At 38.0% G+C, this 24,463-nt stretch overlaps 1 protein-coding gene across 1 annotated transcript in view; it reads right to left on the bottom strand.

Annotated features, from left to right (window-relative positions):
• Window positions 1–444: 444 nt before the first annotated feature.
• The window catches only part of LIPK (lipase family member K), a 29,392-nt gene continuing 5,373 nt past the window's right edge, over window positions 445–24,463 (bottom strand). The window contains exons 3-9 of the mRNA XM_017867298.1: window positions 23,540–23,738; window positions 22,439–22,548; window positions 21,070–21,206; window positions 15,604–15,750; window positions 13,104–13,175; window positions 9,803–9,874; window positions 445–684 (exon numbers count right to left, since the gene is read on the bottom strand). Of these exons, the coding sequence (XP_017722787.1) occupies window positions 445–684; window positions 9,803–9,874; window positions 13,104–13,175; window positions 15,604–15,750; window positions 21,070–21,206; window positions 22,439–22,548; window positions 23,540–23,738 (977 nt within the window). The remainder of the gene's footprint in view (window positions 685–9,802; window positions 9,875–13,103; window positions 13,176–15,603; window positions 15,751–21,069; window positions 21,207–22,438; window positions 22,549–23,539; window positions 23,739–24,463) is intronic.

Consider the following 24,463-nt stretch of genomic DNA (forward strand, 5'->3'; position numbering starts at 1 on the left):
CTCAGCTTTACAAGAAGCTGGGATTACAGGTGTGTGCCACTATATCCAGCTAATTTTTGTATTATTAGTAGAGACAGAGTTTCACCATGTTGGCCAGGCTGGCCTGGAATTCCTGACCTCAGGTGCTCCTCTAGCCTCAGCCTCCCAAAGTCCTGGGATTACAGGCGTGAGCCACCAAGCCTGGCCGACTTCTTGTATAATGTAATCAGGATTGACATCTTATCACCTTTGCCATATGACATAACCTAATCAAGGGTGTGACATCTTACACCTTTGCCAGTTCTGTTGACTTGAACAAAGTCTCATATCCCACCCATGTTGAAGGGGAGGAGATTATACAAAGGCATAGATACTAGAAGATGGAAATCACTGGGGATCATTCTAGTGTCTGTTCATCTCATTATTATTATGAAAATCCACTTGCTTAGAGAAAGGAAAGTACATTTAATTTTGTAAATATGCCTTCATCAATCTAATTAAGTCTTGATAAATTTCCTGAGGTGCATCCTCTCCAAGGTAAAAATCCACATGATTGTAGTGTGGAATCAGCTTGTAATAAATAAGGTTGGCAATTTGAGGAAGTAAATTTTTGACATCCTTGGGATCAGCCACAATGTCCTGTCCACCATTCCATATTGCTGTTGGAACTTCCATCTTAGTAATGTTGTATAAAGGAGGTGTAAGCTAAATGCAATAAAAGAGAGAGAAAAAAGTTTTTACAGAAAATTACATTGTAGAAGTAACATTAACTATCAGCTGTTGAGCAAGTTCTTTAAATGCTACAAGTGTACAATTAGTTTACACTTAATGGTATATAAGCATTAAAATGTTAAAAATACTTGAAACCACTTTTGTGCACCAATATGAATTATGAATTGAAAAAACAATGATTGTGTTTCTGACTTGCACATTTGGGAAAATAAGAAAAGATTCTAGAGGAAGAGAGTTCTTTTTTCCATGGGGGATCATCTTTTAGTCAGCATTTGATCTCAGAATGTGACCTTTTCAAGCAAAATGTCGGATAGGATAAATATCCTTTCTCCTAGGCACAAATCTGGGCTCAGCGGCATTATTAATATTTGGGAATCAGCAGACTCTTCAGGGAGCATTGAGACCAATGCATGAAAGATATTTGAAGTATGATGTTAAAAAGGAGTCAGTCTGTTACAAATAACTAGTGACTATAGTACTCTATACACTCTCAACAAATTTTCCCTTACTGCTTCTTTCCTGTATTGATTCAACACAATCTCTGGTCCAGGTAACCAGGTCTGGCCAGTTCGTCCTCCATTCTTCAGGCCACAGTGATTGTATGAGAGATAGGCATGTGACTAAAACTGGGCCAGAGGCCTCTCTAGAATGCTTTGCCATAGCCATTGAGAATATAACATCTTTTGGTGGAGGTTGCGGTGAGGGGGCCATTGGAAAAATTATATGAACTAAGTACATCTAGTCATCACTGTTTCCTCACAAGAGACAACCATATTCTGAAATGGTGTGTGTGTGGCATATCCCCACCCCACTCCTGCTGCGTACATCTAACAATAGCAGCTGTGGAGAAAAGTCAGATGTTTCACATCAGTTAGAATTGAGTTATACATTTTCATTATTACAGTTGTTATAGTAGTTGTTATGGTGACATTAAAAATTCCCACACTAAAAATTTTTTGGCTGGGCATGGTGGCTCAAGCATGTAATCCCAGCACTTTGAGAGGCTGAAGCAAGAGAATCGCTTGAGCCCAGGAGTTCAAGATCAGCCTTCACAACATAGTGAGACCCTGACTTTATTTTTAAAGGTAAAAGAAAAAAGAAAGAAAGAAAAAATTTTTTCCCCAAATTTCTACATCCTAGATTTGAAAAACCCAAGTATCATTGATGACTACTTTTTCAGTTTAAGCTCAGTCTATTGGCAAGAAGCCAAAATCATTATTGGATTTCCTCACACACTTGGGAATAAAATAACAGTAACAATACACATTTCCCTTTAATATAAAACTTTCTCTAAAAGTTTTCATAGATCTGGTGACACACCAGATCGAAAGTAGTACTATTTGCTAGGGAATAGTGTGCCCTGGCAGATACTACTACTTCCTAAAAATGATACTTCTTACTTATATATTTAATGATTCAAATAATGGTATTTTTTAAAGTGGCTAGTAAATGACATCCTAAAGAACTATTAGGCAGTCTTAGTTATTAAACATAGATAAGAAGTCAGAGAATATGCTTTAAAATAAACATGTTTTTTGTTTGTTTGTTTGTTTTTGTTTTGTTTTTTTGAGAAGGAATAAGTGTAGTGGAGAAGACTAGACTTTAAATCCAGGAATCCTGGGTCATATTTTGGTTGATTTTTTTTCCCCTTCCAACTTTTATTTTAGGTTCAGGGGGTACATGTGCAGGCTTGTTACATAAGTAAATTGTATATCATGGAGATTTGCTTACAAATGATTTTGTCATCCAGGTAATGAGCACAGTACCCAATAGGTAGTTTTTCAATCCTCACTCTCCTCCCAGCCTCCATCCTCAAGCACGCCCCAGTATCTATTGTTCCCCTCTTTGTGTCCCTGTAAACTCAATGTTTAGCCCCTACTTATAAATGAGAGCATGTGATATTTGGTTTTCTGTTCCTGTGTTAATTTACTTAGGATAATGGCCTTCACCTGCATTCACATTGCTGCAAAGCACATTATTTCATTCTTTTCCATGGCTACATAGTATTCCATGTTGTATATGTACCACATTTTCTTTATTCAGTTCACTTCTTATGGGCATCTAGATTCCATGTCTTTGCTATTGTGAATGGTGCCACAATGAAATACAGGTACATGTGTCTTTTCGATAGAACAATTTATATTCCTTTGAGTATATACCTAGTAATGGGATTCCTAAGTCAAATCACAGTTCTGTTTTAAGTTCTTTGAGAATTTGTCACATTGCTTTCCACAATGGCTGATTAATGCTTTCCATTAATTTACATTCCCACCAGTGGTGTATGTGCATTCTCTTTCTCTACAACCTCACTAACATCTGTTATTTTTTTACTTTTAAATAATAGCCATTCTGACTGGTGTAAGATGGTATCTCATCATGGTTTTGATTTTCATTTCTCTAATGATTATTGAGATTGACCATTTTTCATATGCTTATTGGATGCATGTATGCCTTCTTTTGAGAAGTGTTTGTTCATGTTCTTTGCCCACTTTTTAATGGTGTTGTTTGGTTTTTCCTTGTTTGCTTAAGTTTCTTATAGATTTTGGATATTAGATCTTTGTCAAATGCATAATTTGAAAATATTTTCTCTTATTCTTAGGTTGTCTGCTTACTCTAATAGTTTCTTTTGCTATTCAAAAGCTCTTTAATTTAATTAGATTCCACTTGTCAACTTTTGTTGTTGTTGTTGCAATTACTTTTGGCATCTTTATCATGAAATTTTTGCCAGGTCCTATGTCTAGAATGGTATTTCCTAGGATTTCTTTTAGGGTTTTTATAATTGTAGGTTATACATTTAAGTCTTTAATCCATCTTGAGTTATTTTTTGTATACGGTAAAAAGAAGGAGTTCAGTTTCAATCTTCTGCATATGGCTAGCCAGTTATCTCAGCACCAATTATTGAATAGACAGTCCTTTCCCCATTGCTTGTTATTGTCAACTCTGTTGAAAATCAAATGATTGTAGGTATTCAACTTTATTTCTGGGTTCTCTAACCTGTTCCATTGGTCTATGTATCTGTTTTTGTACCAATACCATGCTGTTTTGGTTACTGTAAACTTGTAGTATAGTTTGAAGTCAAGTGGCTCCAGCTTTGCTCTTTTTGTTTAGGATTACCTTGGCTATTCAGGCTTCTTTTGGGTTTCATATGAATTTTAAAATAGTTTTTCTAATTCTGTGTCAGTTGTCATTTGTAGTTTGATAGGAATAGCATTGAATCCGTAAATTGATTTGGACAGTATGGCCATTTTAATGATATTGATTCTTCCCATCCATGAACATGGAATGTTTTTCCATTTGTATCATCTCTGATTTCTTTGAGCAGTGTTTTAAAGTTCTCATTGTAGAGATCTTTCATTTCCCTGATTAGCTGTATTCACATTTTATTCTTTTTGTGGCTGTTGTGATTGGGATTATGTTCTTGACTTGGCTCCCAGCTTGGACATTGTTACTGATTTTGGTATGTTGATTTTGTATCCTGACACATTACTGAAGTTATTTATCAGTGTAAGGAGCTTCTAGAATGAGACTATGGGGTTTTTTAGATATAGAATCACATCATCCATGAAAAGAAATAGTTTGACTTCCTCTCTTCCTATTTGGATGCCATTTATTTCTTTCTCTTGTGTGATTGCTCTGGCTAGGACTTCCAGTACTATGTTCAATAGAAGTGGTGACAGTGGACATTCTTGTCTTGTTTCAGTTCTCGAGGGGAATGCTTCAAGCTTTTGCCTATTCAGTATTATGTTGGCTGTGGGTTTGTTATAAATGGCACTTAATATTATTATTTTCTTTCTTTTTTTTTTTTTTTTGAGACAGAATCTTGCTCTGTTGCTTAGGCTGGAGTGCAACGGCGCAATTTTGGCTCACTGCAAACTCTGCCTCCTGGGTTTAAGCTATTCTGGTGCCTCAGCCTCCCAAGTAGCTGGAATTACAGGTGCCTGCCACTACACCCAGCTAATTTTTGTATTTTTAATAGAGATGGGGTTTCACCATGTTGGCCAGGCTAGTCTCAAACTTCTGACCTCAAGTGGTCCGCCCGCCTCAGATGGGATACAGGTGCAGAATGTGCAGATTTGTTACATAGGTGTACATGTGCCATGGTAGTTTGACGCTCCTATTGACTCATCCTCTAAGTTCCCTTCCCTCACCATCCAACCCTAAACAGGCCCTGGTGTGTGTTATTCCCCTCTCTGTGTCCATGTGTTCTCATTGTTCAACTCCCACTTATGAGTAAGAACATGTGATATTTGATATTCTGTTCCTGTGTTAGTTTGCTGAGGATGATGGCTTCCAGCTGCATCTGTGTCCTGGCAAAAGACATTATCTCATTGGCTGCATAGTACTATAACTGCATAGTATTCCATGGTATATAGGTACCACATATTCTTTATCCAGTCTATTATTGATTGGCGTTTGTGTTGGTTCCATGTCTTTGTTATTGTAAACAGTGCTGCAGTAAACATACATGTGCATGTATCTTTATATAGTAGAATGATTTAGATTCCTTTGGGTATATACCCAGTAATGAGATTGTGGGGTCAAATGGTATTTTTGATTCTAGATCCCTGAGGAACAGCCATGCTATCTTTCACAATGGTTGAATTAATTCACATTCCCACCAACAGTGTAAAAGTGTTTCTATTTCTTCACAGCCTTGCCAGCATCTATTGTTTCCTGACTTTTTAATAATCGCCATTCTGACTGGCATGAGATGGTATCTCATTGTGGTTTTGATTTGCCTTTTTCTGATGATCAGTGATGTTGAGCTTTTTTTCATATGTTTGTTGGGATGGCTTTTATTATTTTGAGGTAAGTTTCTTTGGTGCTTAGTTTGTTGAGGGTTTTTAACGTGAAGGGATGTTGAATTTTCTTAAGAGTCTTCGCTGTGTCTATTGAGATAATCTTGTAGTTTTTGTTTTTATTTCTGCTTATGTGATGCCTCAAACGTATTGATTTGCATATTTTGGACCAACTTTGCAACCCAGGAATAAAGCCTACTTGATTGTTGTGGACTAGCTTTTTGATGTGTTGCTATATTAGGTTCACTAGTATTTCATTGAGAATTTTTGCATATATGTTTATCAGGGATATTGGCCTGAAGTTTTCTTTATTTGTTGTGTTTCTGCCAGATTTTGGCATCAAAATGATGGATGCTGGCTTCAAAAAAATGAGTTATAGAAGAGCCCCTCCTCCTCGATTTTTTGGAATTACTTCAGTAAGATTGGCACCAGCTCTTCTTACATGTATAGTAAAATTCGACTGTAATTCATTCTGGTCCAGGGCTTTTTCTGGTTGGTAGTGTTTTAGTACCGATTCAATTTTGGAACTTGTTATTGATCTGTTTATGGTTTCAATTGCTTCCTGATTTAATCTTTGGAGGTGTTATGCTTCCCAAAATTTATGCATTTCTTCTAGATTTTCCAGTTTGTGTGTGTAGAGGTGATAATGATAGTCTCTGAGGAATTATTGTGTATCTGTGGGGTGGTGGTAATGCCCCCATTGTCATTTCTGACTGTGTTTATTTGAATCTTCTCTCTTTATTAGTCTAGCTAGCAGTCTATCAATTTTATTTATTCTGTCAAGGAACCAACTTGTGATTTTGTTGATCTTTTGTGTGTTTCTTTGCATCTCAATTTCATTCAGTTAAGCCGTGATTTTGGTTATTTTTTCTTCTGCTAGCTCTGGAGTTGGTTTGCTCTTGTTTTTCTAGTTTCTCTAGGTGTGATGTTAGGTTGTTAATTTGAGATATTTCTAACTTTTTGACGTGGGTGTTTAGCACTATAAGCTTTCCTCTTAACACTCCTTTAGCTGTGTCCCAGAGATTCTGGTATATTGTATCTTTGTTTTCATTAGTTTCAAAGAATTTCTTGATTTCTGCCTGTATTTCATTATTTACCCAAAAGTCATTCAGGAGAAGGTTGTCTACTATCCTTATAATTGCATAGTTTTGGTGGATTGTCTTGGTATTGGTTTCTACTTTTATTGTACTGTGATTCATGAGTGTACATGGTATAATTTCAGTTTTTGTTTAATTTGTTGAGAATTGCTTTATGGTTGAGTGTGTGGTCGATTTTAGAGTGTGTGCCATGTGCACATGAGAAGAGTATGTATTCTGCTGTTGTTGGGTAGAGTGTTCCCTAGATGTCTGCTCAGTCTATCTGGTTAGGTGTCAAGTTTAGGTTCCAAATATCTTTGTTAGTTTTCTGCATCAAAGATCTGTCTAGTACTGTTAGTGGGGTGTTGAAGTCTCTCACTATTGTCGTGTGATTATCTAAGTCTCTTTGTAGGTCTCTAAGGGCTTGTTTTATGAATCTAGGTGCTCCTGTGTTGGGTGCGTATATATTTAGGATAGTTGTCTTCTTGTTAAATTCAACCCTTTATCATTATTTAATGCCCTTCTCTGTTCCTTTTGATAATTGTTTATTTAAATTGTGTTTTGTCTAAAGCAAGATTAGCAACCCCTGGTCTTTTTTCTTTTCCATTTGTTTGATAGATATTTCTCCCTCCCTTTTCTTTGAGCCTACGAGTGTCATTGCATGCAAGATGGGTTTCATGTAGGTAACATACAGTTAGGTCTTGCTTCTTTATGCAATTTGCAATTCTTTGCATTTTAAGTGAGGCATTTAGCCTGTTTGCGTTCAAGGTTAATATTGATATATGTAGATTTGATCCTGTCATTGTGTTGTTAGCTGGTTGTTATGTAGGCTTGATTGTGTAGCTGCTTTCTAGTGTCAATGGTCTCTGTATTTAAGTGTGCCTTTGTAGTATCTGGTAACAGTCTTTCATTTCCATGTTTAGCATTCCATTAAGGATCTCTTGGAAGGCAGGTCTGGTGGTAATAAATTCTCTTAGCAATTTTGCCTGAAAAATATTTTATATCTTCTTCACTTATAAAGCTTAGTTTGTATGTGAAATTCTTGGTTGGAATTTCTTTTCTTTAAGGATGTTGAATACAAGCCCCTAATCTCTTCTGGCTTGTAGGGTTTCTGCTGAAAGGTCCACAGTTAGCCTGATGAGGTTCCCTTTGTAACTGCCCTTTCTCTCTAGCTGCCTTTAATATTTTTTCTTTCACATAGACCTTGGAGAACCTGATGACTGTGTGTCTTGGGGATGGTTGTCTTATATACTATCTTGCAGGGGTTCTCTGAATTTCCCAAATTTAAATGTTGACCTCTCTAGTGAGGTTAGGGAAATTTTCATGGACAATATCATCAAATACGTTTTCCAAGTTACTTGCTCTCTCTCCCTCTCTTTCAGGAATGCCAGAGAGCTGTAGTTTTGGTGTCTTTACATAATCCCATATTTTCTCCAGATTTTGTTCATTTTAAAATTCTTTTCTTTATTTTGTCTGACTGGGTTCACTGAAATAACCAGTCTTCAATCTCTGAGATTTTTTCCTAAAATTCTGCCATACTATTCTGCCATTAATACTTCTGATTATATTATGAAATTCCTGTAGTGAGTTTCCCAGCTCTATCATATCAATTTGGTTATTTCTTAAAATGGCTATTTCATCTTTCAGCTGTTAAATTATTTTACTGGATTCCTTAGATTCCTTGGACTGAGTTTCAACTTTCTCCTGAATTTCAGTGATCTCTGTTGCTATCCAGATTCTGAACTGTGTGTCTGTCATTTCAATCATTTCCATTTGGTTAAGAACCATTGCTGAAAAAGTAGTGTGGTCATTTAGAGGTCATTTGCCTTTTCAAATTTCCAGAGTTCTTGCACTGATTCCTTCTCAACTGTTTTGGCTGATATTCCTTTAATCTTTGAAGTTGCTGTCCTTTGGATGAGGCTTTTTGCTCTTATATTCTTTGAAGTCCTTGATATAAGTTGTGTTTAGTTGACTGGCTTCATTTCTGAATGACTTCAGGGTGCCAGGGCTCAGCTCAGCACTCCTGGGCTGTGTGCTATAACCTTGGTAGGTGGGACCATGTGCAAAGCTTTGTTCTCTGGCCGCTACTGTACTGGAGAGGCTGAGATGTTCCTCATATGCTGGCAACAACACTCTGATGGGAGGTGGGGCAAAAGCACTTCATCGTAGCAGTGGTGGTGGTAAGGTTTGCACACATGCATGCTTGCAAAGCAGTCATGGGAGACTGCAAGTATGTTCACACTGGTAGGGGCCCATCTGCAAAAGCTCTCCTATGGCTAGGCAGAATCTGCCAGTGAAGGAGGTATGGCAGTGACCACTGGGGAAGCACCCCAGTTGGGCATGTGAGGCTGTGCTGCAAGCAGGTGCAGCCAGGCAGGAAACCTGAGAGAGGCCAGCAGACAGGGATGTGCTGAGATCACACTGGCCCCATCCCATGGGTAAGATAGCCCTGTTCTGTTTAGGTTCAACAGTCAACAAAGGCCAATGCCACCTAGAGGAGCTTGGCAAGCCTTGGGGAATGGATGTCCCTGGCCGTATTTCACTGCAACTCTTCCTGCACCAAACTCTCTTGGCTTTGCACAGGTGAGAGTCCTGTCCCTGCCAACTCTCCAAGCAGCTCTGCCTACTAGCTCAAATGTCTATGGGGGTTGTGGGGTGTCCTGCAGCTATGTCCATAGTAAGAGCGGGCCATTGCACTCCTATTTAACTCACCTCTTCCCCAGGAGCTACTCAGGGCCTGGAATGAGTCCTGGTGCTCAGCAACCCTGGGCAGGCTTCCCAGTATCCTCCCTCTAGCCCAGGCTCAGCATCCTACCTCCATTCACTCTCAATGCCTTTCTTCTGAAGATCTGCTCAGAGTGTTCCAATCTTCTTGATGGTCTTGTCTCTTAATGGGAGAAGCTCTTCCTGGCTGTGTCTAGTTGCCCATCTTGAGCCCCTCTCTCTGGTTGTTTACTAGCTGAATAACTCTGGTAATTTACCTACCCTCTCTGAACCTCTGAAAAAAATAGGGATAATAATATTTATTTTGCAATGTCCTTGTAAGAATTAGAGATAATGATGTGGCACATGGCAAGAACCCAATAAGCAGCTTGTGAGAACAGCAATAAGCAATATCCAGTGTGGTAAATGGAAGTGGCAGGTGCTTAATGAGTGGATACTATTTTTGTTAGTTCATTTGCAGCATGGAACTGATTATGAGGATTATTTTTGTACCTGGTGAAAGTGCATCATGTTCTGATCAGAGTTTCCCCAATCAAAAGCTTGGAGCCGACCAGAATTAACAGCCTAAAATAAAATAAACACATTAAAATAATATAAGAAAATAGTGTACATTTAAAGACAGTACACAAGAAATTTACAAAGAAGATTAACATTATGCCCCACTCTTTAGATACGTAAGCTAAATTCCAATAAAGATTAAGAAAATAAGTAATAAAAAATGATAACTCTTACTGTAATTCACAGAATTGGTACAATCTTTTACTCATTCCTGTATCTTTCCAATGAAAATCATCAGATTTTTTTCATTTTAATCCAATGCCTTTAAATGTTATCATGCTACACACAGAAATATTTTTTAAAGATGCAAAATTGAATGATTCTTGAATATCTTTGCTTCAGGAATTTTAATAATTTTTTTAAAGGCATTAACTATAAATTTCTTACATTTAAAAATTACTGCTATTGTTATTATACAGCTTTGTACCTTATCCTCATGATGTGGTCTAAGCTGTTATGATTATATTCCCTATCCTTAAACATTGTTTTCACTATTAAAAGAAATATTCACCCACTGAGCTTTCCCAGTTCTGTGTGAGGTACATGGCTGCTGTCTGCCTCCCATATGCCAGGGCAAGCCGCCTACTGTGATGTGCATAACGTAGCCATGGGCTGACTGAGACACTGTGCATGACTACTTTTGCATTTTGGTATTGAAACTTCAAATATTAGAATATAAGGACATTCATGCATACAGCATTTCATTTATCTGTTATTTGCCACCCACGAAGGATTGATAAGGCAGATAACTTTGACATTTATGTCAAGCACTTCATTAAATTATTCTCAGACTCTTCGGTGTTTTTCTTTCTTAGCTTGAATCTCAGATATTTTTCTCACTTACTAATTTAGTCCTGATTTTTAGTTTAAAATTATTCCCATCATGATTTATATTCAGAGAGGCAGCAGTCTGCTGCTGTTGAAATTCTGCAAGCTTTTAGAAATGGGAGGCAATAGGATGTAGTACTTAGGAACTTGGGCTCTAGGATCAAATCTGGTGATTTGGTTTGCCTCTGTGTCCCCACCCATATCTCATCTCTAATTGTAACCCCCACGTGTCAGGGGAGGGGCCTAGTGGGGGTGTCCCCACCCAAATCTCATCTCTAATTGTAACCCCCACGTGTCAGGGGAGGGGCCTAGTGGCAGGCGACTGAATCATGGGAGCGGGATTCCCCTTTGTTGTTCTCGTGATAGTGAGTGAGTTCTCACAAGATCTGGTTGTTTGAAAGTGTGTGGCACCTCCCGCTTTGTGCTGTCTGTCTCCCGCACCGCCATGGTAAGATGTGCTTGCTTCACCTTCCTTTCTGCGGTGATAGTAAGTTTCCTGAGGCCTCCTAGCCATGCTTCCTGTACAACCTGTGGAGCTGTGAGTCTATCAAACCTCTTGTCTTCATAAATTACCCAGTCTCAGGTAGTTCTTTATAGTAGTGTGAAAGACACTAATATACCTTGTTTGTATCCAGGCTTAATAGACTACTGAATCTGTGATTCAAAGCAAGATATTTGTGAAATGAGAATGATAGTAACACTATTTCTTAGGATTGTGAAGACTGTGGTAACATCTATAAAGCATGTAGCACCTAGTAATACCCAACAAACAGCTTTTTTTCAGATTACTACCATCATCATGATCGTCACTTTTGCCTTAGCTGCTTATGTAACTTATAACCAAATATTTACCATGCCCCCACCATCCCCACTTATTTCTATCCTGAAGAGGACTTTCTGTCAAAGGGGAAAAGTTTGTCTTAAGTGAAGTCAATTGTAAAATGTATAAGGAATAGGCAGCCATACACAGTGCTCATGCCTATAATCCCAGCACTCTGGGAGGCTGAGGTGGGAGGACTGCTTGAGTCCAACAGTCCAAGACCAGCTGAAGCAACAAAACAAGGCCTCATCTTTGTACAAAGAATCAAAAGTTATCCGGGCATGGTGGTGCATGTCTATGGTGCCAGCTACTCAGGAAGCTGAGATGGGAGGATTGCTTAAACCCACTTGTCAAGGCTACAGTGAGCCATGATTGTACCACTGTACTCCAGCCTGGGTAAAATGATAGTACCACTGCATGCTTTTTTTGAGACCCTGTCTCAAAAAATAAATAAATAACATGCTATGACATTTGTAGAGTGGGGGGATATCAATGCCTTTACTAAAAAATTGTCATAATAATTCAGTGAGACTGAATAAAATCACATGTATGAGCAGCAAGAAGAGCATATATTAAGTGCTCAATAACTGTGAAATTAAATGTGTACTACCTGGAAGGCCATGCTCATAAGAGGACTTATCTGTCTCCTCATCAGTAGGAAGCCCTATATCCTGAACATCTTTCTTCTTAGAGGAACTTGAAGCCTTATCTCCTGGGGGTCAAACTCTTCCAAGCATTTCAGAAATCTTCACCTAGTATTTCAGGCTATCTATAGTAGTGATTGTCTAAAACAGGGAGCAAATTTGTTAGGGTATATATTAAAATGCAAATTCCTGGGGGGGCATCTCAGATATATTAAACCTTTAAGAAGACACCAGCCCTCTCCCCGTCATAGAATTATTTATATTTTGTTCACTTTTCAAAAGGCGTTGTGACTGAGCCATCAGCCAAGAATATAGGTAAATATTACATAATAAACAAAGGAATGTGCGTGCACATGTGTGTGCATGCACACACAAAGACACACACACACACACAAGGCTCAGAAAGTCAAACCAATTGAATTAGACTTATCTCTGAGCTTTCTGTATATTGAGTAATAAAATAAAACAAATAAAACTTTAACTGAGGGTAAAAACATAAGCCATAAATCCATTTTAGTTCTTCCCTGGCTTTCAATTTGCTCTGAATAAAGCATCGTTTCCACATTCTGAAATGCCCCATATATTGATTGGAAGATGAACAGCTCTTTCTGGAATAAGATGCATCATTTTATATAAAGTTCTATTAGAGCTGATGACTTTCTGAAAGAGGAAATAAAAGCCTTCCCTTGAAATGCAGTTTGGAATAATCTAAGGATCAGAACTCAGTCAGAATATCTGAGAACCATGCTCAAAACCCAGACACTGAGGACAAGGAGAAGAAATGAGAATGAAGTAAATAAAAATGAAGAGTTGATGCTGATTCCAAAAACATCAATGTGACAGTGGCAGGTGCCTGCAGAACCCTGCAGTGAGCTCTCTGAGAGCACTCCTTGAGGGTCTTGCAGAGGTATGTGTGCATCAAGCAGGAATCAGAAGCACGTACCTGGGCCCAGTGCAGCATATTCTGAACAGATGTTCCCGCAGGATTGTGTGACAAGTAAACATCCAAGCGACTCTGCAAAGAGATTACTTCTCATTTAGAGGCTAATCATATCATCATACCACAAGTAAACATTTGAGAGAAATTTAAAAAGTTTCTTCTTTTCCTCTTTTCCTTTTCTTTATTTCCTTTTTTACTTTTATTTTATTTTATTTTGAGATGGAGTCTCGCTCTGTTGCCCAGGTTGGAGTGCAGTGGTGCGATCTTGGCTCGCTGCAGGCTCCACCTCCTGGGTTCCATTCTCCTGCCTCAATCTCCTGAGTAGCTGGGACTACAGGCATGCACCACCACGCCCAGCTAATTTTGTTTTTGTATTTTTAGTAGAGACGGGGTTTCACCATGTCAGCCAGGATAGTCTTGATCTCCTGACCTCGTGATCCACCTGCCTTGGCCTCCCCAAAGTGCTGGGATTACAGGCGTGAGCCACTGCTGCCAGCCTCTTTCCCTTTCTTTAAGGAAAAAACATGTACCATATAATCTGAAGACATATTAACCAAAGAAGCCCATCTTAGAAGAACTTTTTCCTCCACCGACTCTGTCCTGTCCTCAGACCTACAGGGGCATCCCAATGGGCAAAGAAAAGGAAATCTTTTCCAGACTCAACTCCCATAGGTTCAAGGGTATAGGAGATTAAAGGATAAAAACCCCAGTGATCCTCTCCTTCACCCCATGTTAAGTCCCAAAGGACATTCAAAGAGAGCTGTTGACCCTAAGGCGCTAATAATAGATCTGAATGTTACCTTTTGTTTTCTGAATTTTAAAATGTAGTAAATATTCTACAGGACTCTGAAAGTTTGTGTGGCAGAATTAATTCAGTCAGTTTATTTAGATATCTTATGGATAAACAACCACACACACACACAAGAACAAAAACAAAACATGCACATAAACTCTTGATTCTCTCATATTTTCAACTGCACTGTTTTAAAATAAAAGAGTTATTTTCAACCAAAGCATCGGAAACATCTTAGGGCTTTAAAAATATATTTTTTTATTTTTTATTTTTTATTTTTTATTTTTTTATTATACTTTAAGTTCTAGGGTACATGTGCACAACGTACAGGTTTGTTACATATGTATACTTGTGCCATGTTGGTGTGCTGCACCCATCAACTAGTCAGCACCCATCAATTCATCATTTATATCATGTATAACTCCCAATGCAATCCCTCCCCCCTCCCCCCTCCCCATGATAGGCCCCAGTGTGTGAAGTTCCCCTTCCCGAGTCCAAGTGATCTCACTTATTAAGCTATCCAAATGTACTGAATACAAGTCAAAATCTCAAAGGTTGAATTCTGGACATGTGTATTTTACCAACGCTCCACCAATATTATTTATGCACCCCTGGTTATGGTTCTTTGAAACAAATGTCCGTGAAGGTACTGTAATGTTCTGTAAGCCTTGCTTTTTGGCAGAAAGACAAAAGGTGATCTGAAAAAAGGTGTCCATTTGGACAGCAAGAGCCAATGAATAGTCAAGGGAGTTATTTTGTGATGTCTTTCTTTAGCAAACTTTTAGGATATTGCTGAGAGGGTGCTTTTAAAATATACTCTTTTGTGTTTGTTTCAAGGTCTTTTTACTCAGCTCTATCTACATGATATGCTTTCACCTATATATATCCTTGCATCTAAGTGATAGGCAAGCATAGTTTCCACTGTACATTGAGAAAGCGAGAGAGGAATGTAGAAAGACAGTGGCTAAGACATGTTTGGCATAAAAAGTCTTTTATAAATCTTTCTTGAAAGCAAGAAAAATTTTAAGCGGTGCTTTCCACTGACTGGAAGAGTAGGCTCTGGGCAGAAGTCTGTGAGAGAGGTGGAGACCAACTTCAGCCTGATCCTACCTCTGGTTTCAAACACATCTCCTCTCTTTCCCTCCTCCCTCCCCCAACTCCTTGGGTCATCATGGAAAATATCTCAGTTAAGTTAGACATTACTTGACAAGAACCCTGACACTGATCCCTCTTGGTACCCCTTGAACAATAAATTTGTAGCTGTTGTTGAAGAACCATCCCTCCTTTTATCCCTTTGGGTTAAGGAAGTAAGTGGTTCATAAAATAACTTTCCAAATCAACTGTGAAAGTGGAAAATTGGTAAAAATAAAACTATAAATGTCTGGACTCATCCCCTGATATTCTACTTCAGTGAGTATGACATAAGGCTCAAGCACAGCAAGATAAATATCAAAACCATAGCCTTTATCTAAGTGAAGGACGTTTCAGGTTAAAGGAGATGAGAATTGTTGGCAGAAAAGCTTTCTTCTCAAATCCTCCTGTGAAAGCAAGTGGACTCTCAACCCTCACTGGAAGCCATGAATGTACTGATTACATTCCAAAAGCAAGAAGGAAACCTCGAATTGCAGTTGCCATATACTCCAGAATGAACTTTCATCACCTCTGTGCAACAAAACAAATGTTTTCCCAGACCCAATTACTTACACTTACCATATTTAAGTTTTGTGGATCAAATCCACTCAGAGTAAATAGGAAGTTGCTGCAAATACGATGGAATAGCTTCCGACTGCACACTTTGGTGGCAATGAATTGGTCAAACAATGTGTGAGGGTGGAACATTTTGTCACCAAACAACACCTACAAGATAATTTAAAACCATCAAATCTTATAGACGTGGATATCAAAAGTGGAGAAAGAGGTAGTTCAAAGAAGGACTGCACAGTATTAGGTGACATCTGCTCAGTGTTGGTCCTTAGTGAAATCGTGAGGCTTGTTATTAGGTTTGCAAACCTTCCAATGCAGCTCTTAATGGCTTTTCCCAAAAACCTTTAATTGGGGTGTTTTTTAGAATGCCCCTTGAGAAACTAGTTCCCACAGGAAATTTGTAAGGCTTTGAAGTGAGGCATACATGTGTTTCATTCTGGATTCAAACACATTCTATACCTTAGGAGAGTTTTAAATTTCTATTATTATAAATTTTCTCATCTATAAAATGGAAAAATGTTCTAATAGGCAGGGCTGTTGTAAAGTTAGTAGGTCATGTTTAAAAGACAATTAGTGCAGTTCCTAGCATCTAGTACACATGAAAATATTATTTGATTAAAGTATAAATTAATGTAATTTAATTACTGTCATAATTAGTGACTCATACAGACTTGAGTCATTCCTTCCGGAATCCTTTAATGAATTCTTTCTATAGACAAAAGCTTAACCCACATAAATGAATCTTTACTAGTGGAATTTCAGGCAGTGTTGCCAGCGAGTTCCTTTGCTTCACAGCTACTAGTTTTATAATCTTAGCATAATAAACTAGATATAAAGTTAAAAAGATATTTTTTAGTTCTTAAAACTTTGGAAACACCCATTTACAGTAAAAATAAACATACATTTCTTCTGGAATTCTTTATTAACCAGATATTACAACTAAAGAACAGTAATAACTAGCATTTATTCACTTAAAATCTAATTCACTTTAAGATCTTATACTACATCTAGAAAACTAGATCAAGTAAATTCCTACTGATCATAGCTTATTAAATTCTGAGTTTAAAAATGATTATCTTATATAGGCAGATACATTCTTTATTTAATGGAATATTTGATATTCCATGGAATATTAATGGAATATATGAAGTACCAAGATTTCATACTCTGCTTCATGCCCAAGAGAGGAAGAGAGGGATAGAGGCAGGGAAAGAGGAAGGGAAGGAGGGAGAGGGAGAGAAGATGGAGGAGGAAGAAGAAGAGAAGGAAGAAGAAAAAGGGAAGGGAAAGGAAGGACAACAATATGTTAAACTAGTTCAAACCACACTTCTCAACTCTTTAGGTCTGGAAAGTAATTATAAGCCTTATACATATTATCTAATTGATTCCAGACTCTTCTTCATTTTATCGCAATCACTAGGACACTTAGATAATACCCTAGATAATTAATTCAACTTGCCAAATTGTAATTCTTCCTGTGTAAATGTCCCCATAATAATTTAATAATAGTAGCAGCATACACTCATAAAATGAGCATATCTTTTAAAATAATGTTGACATTTACTTCATGTTTTCAAGTGTGACAATTTAAATAGATTGTCAAATGAATAAATGAAGTAAAAGGCAGGATCTGACTTCAACCAGTAAACAAATTTATTTTTATTTATCAATAACTTAGTCATCCATGCTTGGCAAAACAAATCCATGTGAAAGAAAATAGCCAGTTCATAAAAGTAATCAACAATGAAAATGTAGTGTTAAGAAACAGGTGACATCTACCGTAATGGATTCTTGGTTCTCTGTTCTGAAACCTGGAGTTGGCTTTCCCAAATACGGAGTAAATTAGCAGGACATTCTCTGACTCCACTCTACCTCAATATCCCATGACTCAGCAAAATTACTATGCATTTACCCAAAGGTGAATAATTTCTCCTTTACCCTAACCTAAAAGAGAGGATATTAATGAGGCCAACCAGTAGGAGAGCACCCATGTACAGAGTAGCAAACATGCCAACTTGTAGATGTAATTCCAAGTTGGCTCTGGAGGAGGCATGTTTGTCACATAACAGCAGGGAGCCAGTCTCCTTCTAGTAGCTTTTTTGGTATGTGTGAGAATTAGAAAAGGCACCTCTCTTTATGGCAACATGGCCCTATGCCAGGGCACATGGCTTGCTAAGCAGAACACGGGCTGGATTCAGCCCTCAACAGCCCACTGAGCGGGTCACCCTTGTTCACTAGCTTCTTCAGGTTGGCATTGAAAAAGCGGAAAAACCACCACATATAAAAAAGACCATTGGTTGGGTTGCCTGGTCACATCTGGGTTCAAATTCTGGCTCTGCCATCCATTAGCTGGGTGACTTGGGACAGGCTGCTTAGCCTCTCTGAGCCTCAAGTTCTTCTTTTAAGAAATGGAGACAGTACTAACAATCTTTAATGTTGTAGAGACATGTCAAAAGCAAAGGATCAAGGCAATCTGTAAGTCAGAAAGAAAGTAGAATGACAAGAACACAAAGGCATAAATGTCCAGGGGCAAAATGGGATGTGAGAAAGGGGAAATGGATGAATGAATTTCTCAACTTGACAAACTCTACTCATTCTATCAATGTGAAAATTGAGGCTTAGCATGGTTAAATAACTTGTCCAAGGTTACAACTGGCAGGAGGCGGAGGCAGAATGTGAACCCAGTTTTGTCTGACTTAAATCTTTATCCTCTATATTCAATTCAATTCAACTCTCATGAATTGAGTTGAATGTAATAGAAATGGAGCAATTGAAAATACTGGCAGCATCAATGAAAAAGGAAGTGCTAATCAGAGAGAGAAAAAAGGTTGTCTCAGTCCAGAAGCTCCTATAAAAAAGGAACCCTTTCACCAAGTATGCCTGTGAGCATCTGGCTGATGGGAGAGGAGAGGAGAAAGAAAGCCCCTTCCTCAAAAAGTCAAAAACATACCTAAACGTTGTCTATCATTTCATTGTCATATCTTATAGATTATTTTTTGTTGCACAGCTCTTGTTCCAATCCCCAGTATCTATCAACTGATGTGTTAACAATAACTCCATCATTATTCTCTTAATCTTTCACTCTTCTTGATGTCCTTTACCCCCATCTGCTTACGTTTGGTTCCCAGGGGAAACTTTCTAAAAAGGGGCATTATGCATGTCATTCCTCTGTGCAAGTATTTCCATGCTCCCCAATTACCTATAGAATACATTCCAAACTCATTAATTTGGCACTCAAATCCCTTTATAATCTGCCTCTACATTTCCAACATGATTTCTCATACTCTCCTTTACTAATACTAATATAAAACTCCAGTAAAGTGAGTTACGTGTGGTTTTCCATGGCCTGAGCTTCACCATTTCAATGTTTCTCATGTTTCCCTCTTGTTTTGGAAAGCCTTTCTATACCACACCGATATTGAAATGTTATCCTTAAGTGCAAACTAAAATGCCATCTTATCCAAAAAGTCTGTTGTGATTCCAACAGCTAGAAGTATTCTTGCTTTTCTCTGAGTTTACCTAGCAAAGTTTTTGCTCTGTCATTATAATACTGGAATTTCTAGTAGGAATTAGTAGGTCATATGTGGCAGTTCTTCTGTTGGTACTATAGTTACTCTATTGGAGTTATAATTTAGAAAGGGCTGAGAATGACGTTTTCCAGCTGCATCCATGTCCCTACAGAAAACCAAACACCGCATGTTCTCACTCATAGGTGGGAATTGAACAATGAGAACACTTGGACAGAGGAAGGGGAACATCACACACCGGGGCCTGTTGTGGGGTTTGGGGAGTGGGGAGGGATAACATTAGGAGACATACCTAATGTAAATGATGAGTTAATGGGTGCAGCACACCAACATGGCACATGTATACATATGTAACAAACCTGCACGTTGTGCACATGTACCCTAGAACTTAAAGTATAATAATAAATAAATAAAATAATAATTTAGAAAGGACAATCTTTCTACAATTACAAATTTGATCAAGCCACTTTTCTATTTAATATTCTTCAATGGCCTCTCATCGTTAACAGAACAAAGTCTAAACTCCTAGACATGACACTGCTTCCTTCCATTGTTTCCTAATACCTCCTTAGTTGAATCCCATTCTACTCTCACATACACCCTAGTTTTTACTTATACCAATGAGCTGAAAAGTTTCCTTGTAGACATAGCTGTTTCCTAATGCCAGGGCCTTGAAATAGGAGCTCTTAGATATCTTTTGGCTGAATTAACTTGTATACCACATCCTACACACATCAGGGAATGCAGAAGTTTGAAGACAGCTGTGCAAATGAAGAGGAATGGAAAGATCCCACTGTCCTAAAATATCTCTTAATTGTGTGGGAATACTGAAATAATTTAGCAAACAGTCTGACATTGTTTACTTAATAGCAGGAGCAGGCCAGAGTGAAGTCTCAATGGGATAAGAGGCCCAGGTACCAACAGGCAATGTAAGCATGTTTTGTTATTTTCAGGTGGTTTTTCTGTTACCTGTCTTTCTGGGATGTATAGATAGGCACTTCAATCACCACAGACTAATTTGCTTAGCTCTCAACAGGAATCTTCTGTAAATCTTTGGGCTTCTATCAGAATTGTTTCACTTTCATCTGCTTTCATTGAAATCACTGAACTGTACAATCACCACCATGGGAGTTATTACCATGGGAGAAGCCCATGTTAAAATACAAGAAGAAAACACACCAACCCATGCAATGCAATTCACCTGGACTAGATAAACGATCAGATTAGTTAGCTGTCAACTAGAGGAGATCGGGGGCCCAGAGTTTTGCCTGGGTTTTCGGAATTGTCAGAATGACAGCCTGTAAAGTGTCAGGAAATGCAACAAGGTTGGGCATTTAGTGATGGAGGAGGGTACGTTCTATAAAACTAATGATAGCCAAAACAATTGTTAACATTTATTAGAGGTTTACAGTATGCAAGACATTGTTTTAAAGGATATGCTGTATTAATTCACATTGTCCTCATGGTAGCCCTATGAGTGAGAAGTTTTATTATCCCCACATTACAGATGAAGAGCACTTAAGGTCTTGACCAGATTTACTCAGCTCGCAAATCATACAAATGAGATTCAAACCCACACCATCTGATTCCATGCTGTGAACTCAACTGCTACTGTCCCTAAAAAATTAGGGATCACCAAAAATATTTAATCCACTAAATTCAACAAACCAACCAATCAAATAAGCTCTCTCTACCTGTGGTTGAGGAATGATACAGGAGACACGTTTCTAGACATAGTTGAAGAAAGTAGGGTAGATTAGCAACAGGGGGAGTTCCCTGAACTCTGCTAATAAGATTGCGTACATCATCAGTGAACTTACACGGATTATCTTGAATACCTATTATTTTCTCAGAAGTTTGTAAAATGTCATTGGTTTTCTGTTGAAATCAGTGGAAATAAAGCTACTTTTAGTTATTTCAGATTAAAACTTGGGAAGTCACATACCTTGACTACTTGCCTGGAAAGAGATGTTAGTTTTTTCATAGGACTTCGGGTGTATTTCAGTGTGACAACTGGAGCCAGTGCAAAAAATATCTTAATCCTTTTAGCCAGTTCTGGGTTTGTAGAAAATGCTATAAAAGCTGAAATGGAAGAAGACACTAGTTCATAGTTTTCACATAATTATTTGTTCATTGTAAGTTGTAGTAAATGTAGCCATATTAAAAACAAAACAAAAAACAACATAGAATTATTACCATTTGTAGAGAAGAATTTCTCAATTTCTCAAGGGTGGAATTGGCTAATTCAGAATAAAGTGTTTCCTGTCCCTGGGGAGTGCAAGGAGAGAGGGTTCAAATATCTACTGTGGGGCATGTCTAGGTAAACTCCAAAGCCCATTCCAGCTTGACGATAGTCCTGGTATCAGACAAAACTGGGCTGTAAATTTGGCTTCCTATTTAATTCCTATTTCCTACTTCCTATTTACTCCCCTGTGTGAGTCTCGGTTTTCTCAGTCTGTAAGTGTGAATGGTAAAATCCTTATAGGATGATTTTTATAAAAGTCAAATGTATGTAAGTTATATGCATTTGACCCTTTATAAACTTTGTGTCTGTAATCTTTATTAAATATATGAAATGTAAGATGTTACTTGGGAATATCACCATTAGAACAGATTCCTCAGTTCAACCATTTATGGAGCATGGATGATAGTGGTTTCAGATGTTTGCAGTTTCCGATGAGAGAATGTATGTAACATGTGTGATACAGTACAAGTATGTACAAACCTGCTTTACACCAGAATCCTGATTATAATTAAGATGTAGAAAACAGACTGATGGAAATTCTGTTGGTAGTGTTAAGGCCTCTAGCCAAAGTGAGAACAGTAAGGGGACAAATGGGCCTCATAACACTGCCAAAATAGCCCTACCCACATCTGGCCTACTCCAATGCCTCCCTGGCGACTACAAGTCATACTGATTGTAGCATACAATCGCTGAGTTTTGTAATCTCTGCTTTCTTTCTAGTGTCCCTCACTAGACTGTGAGATCTTCAAGGAAAGAATGAATACCATATTTATCTCTGCTTCCTCAGCATATAACAGTGTCTGACAAATGTTTGTCGGTCACACAAACGAGTATATGAATAATTCTCCCTCTTTCAGGCTTATCTCTCAACCTCCAAATTTAGTATTGAGGGAAAATTCCCTATTGTCATTCTTATTTTATTTACTCTTCAGAAATTAGACAGAGGAAATGGTTCCCAAGTCAAGCCCCCAAGCTAGAGATTGCACAGACAGAAGAAATACTGACCCCCTTCCATGAATATGCAAGAAGAGCCCCTGACATTCTCTGATCACATCTGCCCCAGACACACCTATGGTGGTGCCTTGTGAGTGACCCACGTAGTAGAGTCGCTTCTGTCCTGTTTTCTCTATGATAAAACTGATTGTGGCTGGAAGGTCATATTTAGCCATCTCATCCAAACTATCAAAAAGAAAGAATAACAAATTAGAAAAGTCATCTCATTGTTAGGCCTAGAACATTTAAACACATTCGGTGAAAACATAAATACTTTGATTTTGTTAAATATAAGAGTAGTGTCAATATATGATATTAGGCATCTATGCAACTATAAAGGGTGCAACACCTTGATTTCAAGTCAACATTTTTAAGAAACTGAAATCAGAAAAATTTGATTTGTCAAGGCCTACTCATGCTTTTCTTGCAAGGCTAGTCACATTCACTTAATTCTATAACAGATTTACCAAGCTCCTCTGAAAAGAGCAATTACCTGGAATGCTTATCTAAAAGAATAATAAAGCAAACAGATTTGCAGACCTCAGCCAACTGACTGAATCAGAATTTCCTGGGAAGAGACCCAGTAATCCGCATATTTAACAATGACCTCAGTTACTTCTGATCCTGTATATAGTTTAATAAATACTTACCTAGGAAATGTTCTAGTCATTTGCAAGGGTGCAATGGATTATGGTATAGAATTAGGAAATGCCAGTGCTTTCCAGAAAGAAGGCTGGCAATGAAGCCAAGGAACACAGGGTTTTCATGACCTCCAAGGCGTGGTTCTTAGCTCCTATGCCAGTGCATGGGTTTGCTCCTGTAACCAGGTAGGCATAGCTTCTGAAGCAGACAGCAACCCCTGGCACTGCTGCTGGCAACGCTGTTGCTTAGCCATTCTGTAATCAGGCTCTCTTCTTACTTCCCCCAGAACATACATATACACACTCACCCACACACAGATACCAGGAAGGAGGCAGGAATTCTAAGACAGTCATGCAATAATAATGACAGTTCTTTAGAGCCTGTGAAGAAAGTCTGGGTAGAGAAAGAAAGGTTTGTTTCCTTCTTGTAGATTCCACTGGGTGCATTTGGACAGAAAAAGGGCAAAAATCACTAGGTGTTCATACATATACATGAGCAAAGTACACACTGTATTCGTTAATAGGTTTCTCCTTACCTGAAGGCCCAGTATTCTGGTGATTCGGGCGACAATTTAAGGTGTTTTCTGGACCAAGTGTTTCCTCGGCTGTTCCCCAACCACACATCATAGCCACTATCGGCCAGAAGGAAAGCCAGGCTGTTGTTGGGCAGGTTGCAAATCCAGTTACTGGCAGATGCAATTAAGCCATGCTGCAAATACACAGCAGGCTTTGGAGCTGCAAAACACAGGCAATAAGAATTTCATGTCTGAACTTCCTCAGTGTCTACAAGAAAAATCTCATTCCTGAATTTCTGTAGTATAGAAGAAAGGGTAAGAGGTACAATTTGATGCCAGGCAAATCTGGGATCTAGTCCCTTCTGAGCTACTTACTTGGGTGAGTTATTTAAGTTCTCTCTGTCTTATTTTCTCATTTGTAAAGGGTTATATATAATGTATTGTATTATTTACGTGTGGAAGTTAGATTGCCCTAGTTCAAAATCCCTTCTGATATGCATGAACTCCTTTGTGCCTCAGTTAACCTATCTGTATAATGGGAAATAATAACAAATGCTATCTCCTAATGTATTTATAAGAATTCAGTGAGAACTTAAACATATAAAAGGCCATCTGGCACAGTAAATATTAGCTCTATTACTGTTATTTATATTAATAGCATTATATTTTCAAGACTCATCTGATTAAAATTTAATTTTTTTTCAAAATAATAAAAGTAATTAAAATGCCATTTGTTGACTGAATGTCAAGCACTATGGTAAGTTTTATAGGCACTGCTGCATTTCATTTGAATTGTTAGAAAGCAAAAAACAAGGATATAAGTAGAACTTTATAGTTTAAAATTGTTAATATGATACAAAAATCCTATTCCCAATGTCAAATAGGGACATTTTAACTAAGAAAGAGAAAGGAAAAGAAGGAAGTGAGAAAGTGTTGAAAAGAGAG

This window comes from Rhinopithecus bieti, unplaced genomic scaffold, assembly GCF_001698545.2.
Source record: "Rhinopithecus bieti isolate Rb0 unplaced genomic scaffold, ASM169854v2 scaffold_53, whole genome shotgun sequence".
NCBI classification, from domain to species: domain Eukaryota; kingdom Metazoa; phylum Chordata; class Mammalia; order Primates; family Cercopithecidae; genus Rhinopithecus; species Rhinopithecus bieti.